Source organism: Nicotiana sylvestris, chromosome 6 (assembly GCF_000393655.2).
Source record: "Nicotiana sylvestris chromosome 6, ASM39365v2, whole genome shotgun sequence".
Lineage (NCBI taxonomy): Eukaryota > Viridiplantae > Streptophyta > Magnoliopsida > Solanales > Solanaceae > Nicotiana > Nicotiana sylvestris.
The window spans coordinates 20360726-20370539 of NC_091062.1; the positions used below are offsets into that span (position 1 = coordinate 20360726).

At 37.7% G+C, this 9814-nt stretch overlaps 1 protein-coding gene across 1 annotated transcript; it reads left to right on the forward strand.

The window, feature by feature from the left end:
- Positions 1 to 7317: 7317 nt before the first annotated feature.
- LOC104216786 (vascular-related unknown protein 1-like) lies at positions 7318 to 8594 on the forward strand. Its single transcript, XM_009766918.2, has 3 exons — positions 7318 to 7739; positions 8166 to 8231; positions 8333 to 8594. The coding sequence occupies exons 1-3, from the start codon at positions 7473 to 7475 to the stop codon at positions 8483 to 8485; spliced, it is 486 nt and encodes a 161-aa protein (XP_009765220.1). The 5' UTR covers positions 7318 to 7472; the 3' UTR covers positions 8486 to 8594.
- Positions 8595 to 9814: the final 1220 nt, after the last annotated feature.

A 9814-nucleotide genomic window follows, 5' to 3' on the forward strand; every position in this document is an offset into this window, starting at 1 on the left:
TTGGGTTTCATCATCATCCTCATTTTCCTCATTATTTTCTAAGATAGTTTCATTAGGATAAAGAGCATTCATAATTTCATCATCTAATCTTTCACCTGGTGCAACATTATGGTAAAATTCACTATCGGTAAATTGAAAACAAGGGTGATCACTATCAAGAATTAAAGAAGGAGGAGGACGTCTAGGTTGGCGACTACTTTCAACTTGCTTATCTTTTCTAGGTCGGGGAGCCGGGGGAAGGGTAGTTGGTTGGCCACTACTTTCACCGGTTTTATCTTTTCCTTTACCAAACATTTTTTTCAAAGAAAATGCCATATTAATTATAATTATGCAATCTAAACCATACAAAAATATATTCTTAAAACGTAAGAGTTGAAACGAGTTTACCGGATTGCCGAACAACTTCTTGAAAATTAAAAATCGTTGAACACTTGAAAACTTCAATTCAACAACTTCACAATTTTTCACGAAATTTCAACAATAGATTAAGTAATTGTAGTAGAGAGATTGAGAGATATTGATGAATTGGTGAATAAAAATGAAAGAATGAGGGGGTATTTATAGTTGAGAAATGGGGAAAAGTGTAATTATATAAAGTTTGGGGTTAAAATAAAGTTTGGGGGCCAAATGGCCATTTTCTAAACTACCAAACGGTCAAAAAAAGCCCCAAACGGCTACTTTTTAAATATGGCCGTTGGGCTGTTTTTTTTTTAAAAAAAAATTAAAATTATAGCCATTAGGCCCGCTAGGCCCGCTGGGCCCGGACCAGGCCCGCCAGCCGGTCCCAGGCTAAACGGTCCCGGGCTCGTGGGCTTACCAAAGAAGACCAGCCCGCCTCGGGCTTTAAGAGACCACCAGGACCGGCCCACCAGGCCCGTGAGGCCCGTTAAGACCGCGGGCCCGGTCCGGTCCGGTTCGGGACTGGCCCACAGTGCAACATTACTCGCGTAGTCATGAGGAGTACGCGGAGCATTTGAGAGTTGTGTTGTAGAGATTGAGGGAGGAGAAACTTTATGCAAAGTTATCCAAGTGTGAGTTTTGGCTCAGTTCAGTGGCATTCTTGGGGCACGTGGTGTCCAGTGAGGGTATTTAGGTTGATTCAAAGAAGATAGAGGTGGTTCAGAGTTGGCCCAGACCGTCCTCAGCCATAAAGATTCGCAGGTTAGGTTATTACCGCCGGTTTGTTCAGGGATTTTCATCTATCGCATTGCCCTTGACCAAGTTGACTCAGAAAGGTGCTTTATTTAGGTGGTCGGATGAGTGCGAGGAGATCTTTTAGAAGCTCAAGACTGCCTTGACCATAGCTCCAGTGTTAGTGTTGCCATCACCTTCAGGTTCTTATACCGTATATAGGGTTGGTATTGGGTGTCTATTAATGTAGGAGGGTAGAGTTATTGCTTATGCTTCTCGCCAATTGAAGCCTCATGAGAAGAACTACCCTGTTCATGATTTGGAGTTAGTTGCCATTGTTCACGCATTGAAGATTTGGATGCATTATTTGTATAGTGTGTCTTGTGAGGTGTTTACTGATCATCGTAGCCTCCAGCACTTGTTCAAATAGAAGGATTTCAATTTGAGGCAGCGGAGATGGTTGGAGCTGCTAAAGAACTATGATATCACTATTTTGTACCATCCGCGAAAGGCCAATGTGGTGGCCGATGCCTTGAGTAGGAAGGCGGTGAGTATGAGGAGTTTGGCATACATTCTATTTAGGGAGATACCTCTTGCAGTTGATGTTCAGGACTTGGCCAATCGGTTCGTGAGGTTGGATATTTCGGAGCCCAGTCGGGTATTGGCTTGTGTGATTTCTCGGTCTTTCTTATTCGATCGCATCAGAGAGCGCCAGTATGATGATCCTCATTTACTTGTCCTTAAGGATAGAGTTCAGCACGATGATGCCCGAGATATGACTATTGGTGATGATGGGGTATTGAGGATGTAGGGCCAGATATGCGTGTCTAATGTAGATGGGCTTTGGGAGTTGATTCTGGAGAAGGCCCATAGCTCGCGGTATTCCATTCATCCAGGTGCCGCAAAATATATATCAGGATCTGAGACAACACTAGTGGTGGAGGAGAATGAAGAAGGACATTGTGGGATTTGTAGCTCAGTGTCTCAATTGTCAGCAGGTGAAGTACGAGCACCAGAGACATGGTGGCTTACTTCAGCGGATGGATATTCCAGAGTGGAAGTGGGAGCGGATCACTATGGACTTTGTAGTTGGGCTCCCACGGGCTTTGAAGAAGTTCGATGCTATTTGGGTGATTGTGGATCGGCTGACCAAGTATGTGCACTTCATTCTTGTGTGTACTACCAATTCTTCAGAGTAGTTGGCAGAGATCTATATCTGGGAGATTGTTCATTTGCATGGTGTCCCAGTTTCCATCATTTCAGATAGGGGCACTTAGTTTACTTCACAGGTGGAGGACTGTGCAGTGAGAGTTGGGTACTCAGGTTGAGTTAAACACAACTTTTCATCCTCATATGGACGGGTAGTCCGAGCGCACTATTCAGATATTGGAGGACATGTTGCGCGCTTGTGTCATTGATTTTGGAGGGTCATAAGATCAGTTTCTACCGCTCGCAGAGTTTGCTGATAACAACAGTTACCATTCGAGTATTTAGATGGCTCCATATGAGGCTTTGTATGGGAGATGGTGTAGATTTCCAGTTGGTTGGTTTGAGTTGGGTGAGGCTAGGCTATTGAGTATAGACTTGGTGCAGGATGCTCTAGACAAGGTGAAGGTGATTCAGGAGAGACTTCGTACAGTGCAGTCGAGACAAAAGAGTTATGCTGACAGGAAGGTTCAGGATGTGTCCTACATGGTTGGTGAGAAGGTTCTGTTGAAGGTTTCACCCATGAAGGGTGTTATGAGATTTGGGAATAAGGGTAATTAAGTCCTCGGTTCATTGGGCCTTTTGAGGTGCTTCAGAGGATTGGGGAGGTAGCGTATGAGCTTGCTTTGCCACCCAGCTTGTCGAGTGTGCATCCAGTATTTCATATTTCTATGCTCCGGAAGTATATTGACGATTTGTCTCATGTTTTAGATTTTAGCACGGTTCAGTTAGATGATGATTTGACCTATGATGTGGAGCTAGTAGCCATTTTGGAGCGTCAGGTTCGAAAGTTGAGGTCAAAGGATATAGCTTCAGTGAAAGTGCAATTTAGAGGTCGGCCCATGGAGGAGGCTACCTAGGAGACTGAGCGAGAGATGCGGAGCAGATATCCTCACCTATTTGAGGCTTCAGGTATGTTTCTTGACTCGTTCGAGGATGAAAGTTTGTTTAAAAGGGGGAGGATGTGACGACCCGACCGGTTGTCTCATGAGTTACCGCTCCATTTCCCTCATTTCTACTTCTTATTGCTGTGTTTATCGGTATTATGTGTTATCAGGTTGGTTGGCTCGGGTTCAGAAAGGTTTTGGTGAGGTTTGAGACACTTAGTCTCTTTTGATTGAGCTTATGTTGGAAAAGTCAACCGGATGTTGACTTATGTGAAATAGGGCTTGAATGTGAATTCTGATGGTTCGGATAGCTTAGGTAGATGATCTGGGACTTAGGAGTGTGATCGGAATATGTTTTGGAGGTCTGGAGTAGATTTAGGCTTGAATTGGCGAAGTTGGAATTTTGGCGTTTTCCGGTTGATAGGTGAGATTTTGATATAGGAGTTGGAATGGAATTCAGGGAGTTGCAATAGGTCCGTTGTGTTATTTGGGATGTGTGTGCAAAATTTCAGGTCATTCAGACGTGGTTTGATAGACTTTTTGATCAAAAGTGGAATTCGGAAGATTTTGGAACCTTAGGCTTGAATCCGAGGTGATTTGGTTGATTTGATGTTGTTCGAGGTGTTTTGAAGATTAGTATAAGTTTGGATAGTGGTATATGACTTGGTTGTGCTTTTGGTTGAGGTCCCGGTGGCCTCAGGGTAATTTCGGATGGTTGGCGGAAATTTAGGAATTTGGAAGTTGCGGCTGAAGGTAAGTCTGCTGTCATAACCGCACCTGCGGCTAGAGAACTGCAGGTGCGGGCTCGCAAAAACGGAGATGAAGTCGCAGATGTAGCCAAGAGGGCATTAGCTGGAACCGCAGAAGCGGCTAAAGGAGTGCACCTGCGATAGCGCAGGTGCGAGAATGTGATCGCAGATGCGGAAATGGACCTTTAAGTGAAATCGCAGATGCGGTTGGTTGGACCGCAAAAGCGGAAATAGGACCGCAAGTGCGAAATCCCTGGGTCAGAAGGTATATATTTCATCCTTCGGGATTTTTGAGCTATTCTTCCTCATTTGCACGCGGGTTTGAGCTTGAGGGAGCTATTTGAAAAAGGATTTCAAGGGAATTTCATAGCGGTAAGGTTTTTGGACCCTGAACTCCTATGGTGTTATTTCACTGATTTGGCTTGAAATTAATGGAAATTAAGGGTTAAAAATTGGGAATTAGGGCTTGGTGTTGGAAACCTTTGAGTGGGGGTTTGAGAGGCCATTTGTGGTCAGATTTTGGTACTTTTGATATGAATAAACTGGTGGAGTGATAAAGATTTCATTGATGTAAATTTTATCGGATTTCGAGACGTGGGCTCGAGAGTCGGGTTTTGGTCGATTTTCGGGAATTGTGTTGTAATTTGATTATTTTCGCATGGGCTTCGTTCCCTTAGCATATTTTGACGTTATGATTCTGATTTTGGATAGATTCAACAGGAGTGGAGGGCAAGTCGAGAGGCAAAGGCGTTGCAGAGTAGTATTTCATCCGGTTTGAGGTAAGTAACCATTGTAAATCTAGAACTGAGGGTACAAACCCCGATATTTCGTATTGTTTTTATAAATGAGGTGACACACATGCTAGGTGGCGAGCGTATGGGTGTGCACCTGTAGGGATTGTGACTTGGTCCATCCCGTAGCGACTATTAAGCCACGTATTTGATTTGAAATCTTATAATATCACTTATTTTAAAGATTGATACTATATTATAGGCTGTATGCTATGTTTGGGGTCTTGTGCCGACCTGTTGAGACCCTTAGGGGAATTTTTACTGTTTTCCTCATTCTATTTGTTTGAAAGCATATCCTTAGTTATGATTTACCTGTTTATTGTTTAAACCTAGGTTTTATCACTCTACTTCTTAAAAATTTAAAAACTGTTTGGGCTGAGTTTCCCTGATTTCCACAGTTATGCCTTAGTGGCTGTAAGGTTAATGACTGAGAAAGGTTGAAGACCTAATGGTGAGGATTATATATATATTATGGGCCGGGTTGCACGCCACAATATTATATATATATATATATATATATATATATATATATATATTATGGATCGGGCTGCACGCTGCAGCGATACTTATATGGATCGGGCTGCACGCCGCATCGATATATATATTGGATCGGGCTGCGTGCTGCAGCGATATGACGATTGGGCTGTATGAGCCTCTCTGGAGTTTGTACACCCCCAGTGAGTGTAGTCGACTATAAACTACGGATCGGGCTGCACGCCGCAGCGGTTATTATGATTACTACTATTAAGAGATATTATGGAGCCTGAGTGCTGAGTGTGAGTACTGTGTGACGAGAGCAGAGTCACGAGTGACTGAGAGCCTTGCCCGAGATTCTATATTTATGAGTGATACCTTGCCCGAGGGGCCTATTTATTACATTTTGTTGATTTCACTCTTCTTTTATAATGAGCCTCTGTTGAAAAACTGCTAAGTAAATGATTTCAAAGTATTTCAATTAAAACTGAAGTTATTACGAAGTAATTGGATTTTAAACTGTTGAGTTTGATTTGATATTCTGTTGTGTACTCTTATATATGATTTTTTAACTGCTCGTCACTGTACTCAGACCTTATTTACTTTAGTTACTTACTGAGTTGGCGTACTCACGCTACTCCCTGCACCTTGTGTGCAGATCCAGGTGCTCGAGCGGCAGAGTGAGGGTCCTCAGCATTATCGGAGGTTACCGGAGATTGCAAGGTAGCTACATGGCGTCCGCAACCCTGCTTTCCTCCTTCCTATCCTTGTTTTCTGCATTTTTAGACTTGTTATGTATTAGACAGTCGGACTATTATATTTAGAGGCTCTAGACTTGTGACACCAGATTGTTGGGTTGTGTTGGTTTGATGTTTTTACTGTTTTTAGCACATTTTAGTGATTTAAGTATCTTATGAACAATTGAGACTTAATTAATTTTAGAAAAATATTTTTATTTAAAAGAAATTGACTGTAGATACTTGATTGGGTTGGCTTGCCTAGTATTGTGATAGGCACCATCACAACCGGGTATTTGGGATCGTGACATTAGTGTTTATTTTTCTTAACATGCATCCATAGATTATCACTAATTATACACATATTATACATTTATCGTCTATATTTACTTTAAACGGTTAGATAAGTAAGCTACTATTTAGGTTAATTCTCTTAAAAAAACTTTTAGGTAAAGCCCATTCAATTTTATAATTAAAAAATTAACTTAAATAGTTGTAGGTTCTTTCCAATTATACACTGTTCAAACGATGAAAGTTTCTAGTAATTCATGAACTTTTTCAAAAGAGATCTAATGTTTCTTTCCAATCAATGAAATAATAAACAAAGAGTCACAATTAGCATTTAACATTTTTCTATTGAGACAAGTGTGAGAGGAAAGAAAAATGCCTTACCTTTATTAATTAGTAGAAATAGTACTCTTCAATCTACAATGTCAACTAATATCTCTATCTTCCTTGAAATGTTCCTTTTCCTCTTTCTACACGTTACCTCATTTTCCCACTTTTCTTTTCCTTTCTCTCTCTTTTTTGTTTTTCTGTTGGATTCAAACTACTGCTCCGTTGTTTAATTTTGGGTACCATTATTTTCTTATTAATTTATTTAAAAATAAATAATACTTTTTATATTAAAAATTAACTATAGAATATTTATTTTACTCTTAATGACATATTTTTATAGCTATAAAATATCATCATACATTTAAAACTGCAAAATCAAAATCCTTTGTCTTTTTTAAAATTTCGCTTTGCCACATAAATTATAAATTAAAATACAGTAAGTACTGATTTAAAACATCCTTCACCAGACCCCAACACAAAGATTCAATGCCCCCCCCCCCCCCCAACCAACCATTTTTTTTTCTTTTTCTTTTTCCCCCTTCCATTTAACTCACTTCTATTGAACTTGTATAAATTTTTAAAGTCTAGTACTCATTCCTGGAATTTTTACTGAAATATTTTTGTCCACATATTTTTTTACATAAAAAGACGCTAAATATTATAATAGTTTTTTAAAAATATGAGCTAAACTCTAATAGCAGGAATTAAAAGTGGTTATTTTCCAATTTCTTCCTAGATTCCAAGTCATGTTCCTCCCCCCTCTCTTTTTCCCTTTCTATTTAACTCAATCCTATTTAACCTAATATATCCATTCAAACCACAGCGACTACTCAACTTCACAAAACACATTCCAAAAACTCCATCAAAAAGCACTTGAAAATGGAAGATCCAAGGATTTCTTCATCTATGAATAATTTTGAAGCTGCAACAAATCAAGAAGAGAGTGGGTGGACAACTTATTTGGATGATTTTTCATTAATGAACCAAAGGGAAAATAGATCTTCTAATTCTGAGGATGATTGCCCTTCTTTGCTATCTGATGCTGCTTCTCATGTTAAGAGATTGAATTTGAAGAAATCAAGAAATAAGAAAATCTCTGATCCTGATTTGGAAGACACTGCCAGTTCACCTGTCAACAGTCCTAAGGTAATTATTTAATTATATATTATGTTTTCAACACGTCTCCTTATGTTATAAATAAATTTTAAATTTTAATTTGAGTAAGTTCAATCTTTAGGTTCTTATCACTAAACCGTTTGTATTTTTGATATCATGAGTTCAAAATCTATTAGTACTATTAATTACTAATGTTTTTTAATATTTAACATTTATTTCTATATTTCGTATTGAAAATGTTGGGTTCATATGAACTCAATACTTATATTCTCCGTCCATCACTCTCATCGGCATGGTTAGTTTTTAACGAGTCTAACACGTGAAAATATACTTTTCTTCTCGGGCATATTGATACTCTGTGTAATATTGAAAATACTTTTAATTATTTAATTATATTATGAGTTCAACCTCTACCATTCTGTTTTGTTCTGATAAGTCTTATGTGATTATCAACAGGTAAGCAGTTTTAAGCAGATGGACATCAATTATAGAAGAACAGAAAACAATAGCGGAAACTTTCTGGTAAATTAATATATTTTATTACAATTTTTCTCTTTGCCTTTTGTTTTTACTTTAAATTTTAACCACTTACAATTAATTTGGGGTGTTTGATAATTTTGTAGGGAAATGAAAGAAGCTCAAGACAAATAATACAAGAAATGCAGAATGTAGAGAGAGGCCACAGCATTTCTTCTGAAAATAATGGCTATACCGACCTGAAGAAGAAAGGACTTTGTCTTGTGCCTTTATCCATGTTTGTCAACCACAAGGGCTGATTCCTCCCCCCCCCCCTTCCCTGTCCATGTAAAAATTTGTACATTTTTTTTGTCCATGTAAAAATCTAACTTTTATTTTTAAAGGATATAAAAGATCATTATGAGATAATTAAGCGGTTTCATTACATCATTATCCTTGTGATCCACCTCCAAAAAAGGAAAGTAATTAAGAAAAAGAAGTTGCAGCTTTATTTCTCTTAAACAATATTATTGAAGTAAAGAATTTTTTTCCTTACTAAGGTCCAAATATTTTATGAGTTTAAGTCATGTGTACTAACACTTTAAAAAATATTTTAGGCAATCAAGTCATTTATAAGATAATACATGTACAGTCAGACCTTTCTATAACAACATCCTTATATAACAACACTTTTCTATAAAAGCTAAATTTTTCCGAAACCAAATCTCATGTTCTATTATAATATATATTTTCTATAACAACAATTCGCCATAACATCCAAATATCCGAAACAAACGAGATTGTTATAGAGAGGTTTGACTGTATATCGGCCAACCATTGAATTTGATCCTTTCTAACCATTGTAATTAAAACTTGTTTGGATGGTTGTTACCTATTATATTGTTACTTTAAATACGATGTTTGTTTTGATTATTACTTAAATTTTATTGTATCGTATTGTTAATTTCGTCGTTACGTAACGACAAAATACGCCACTTTATGTAACGATCGATTTGGTGTAGTTGCATCGTTACCTTATCTTTCTCTCTCATCTCACCTTTCATTATTATATTAAATAGTTTTATTTTATCATTTACCCTACCTATTTATATAATAATTTATCCCATATTATAATTTTTCTTTTTAATATTGCAAGTTTATTGCTGGTGTGTGATATCATGAAACAACGACAAACGATACAATCTATCCAAACATTATATTTATCAAACAATACATTACAGTACAATACAATATAATATGATACATAAAATGATATGTAACAACCATCCAAACAATCTGTTAGTTTCAAATAAAAAAAAAAGGAGAGAGGAGGTTGTTGGTGCTAAACTATAGCCAAGGAACCCCAATAAAAGATTACCAAAAGGTATTTTTTTCAAAATTAAAAAAAAAAATTCTTTGAATACACACATAAATTCTTTCAGAGCCATATCCGAACACATTTATATTCCAAAGTCCAAAGAATAATACTGCGAAGCAATAAAGAAAATCAAAAATGAAAAAATAAGATTTTTTTTAATTGGTAGGCAAAAAAAAAAAAAAAAGATTTTCCTTCAGAATTTAGGCGGCAATTTTAGTTCACGATAACTAAAAGTCATGAATTGTTAGTGAAATGCAATTGTCAACGAATG

Coding starts and splice junctions, on each gene's coding strand:
- LOC104216786 (XM_009766918.2), top strand. CDS start 7,473: ATGGAAGATCCAAGGATTTCTTCATCTATGAATAATTTTGAAGCTGCA. Junction 7,740..8,165: donor CACCTGTCAACAGTCCTAAG/GTAATTATTTAA, acceptor GATTATCAACAG/GTAAGCAGTTTTAAGCAGAT. Junction 8,232..8,332: donor ACAATAGCGGAAACTTTCTG/GTAAATTAATAT, acceptor ATAATTTTGTAG/GGAAATGAAAGAAGCTCAAG.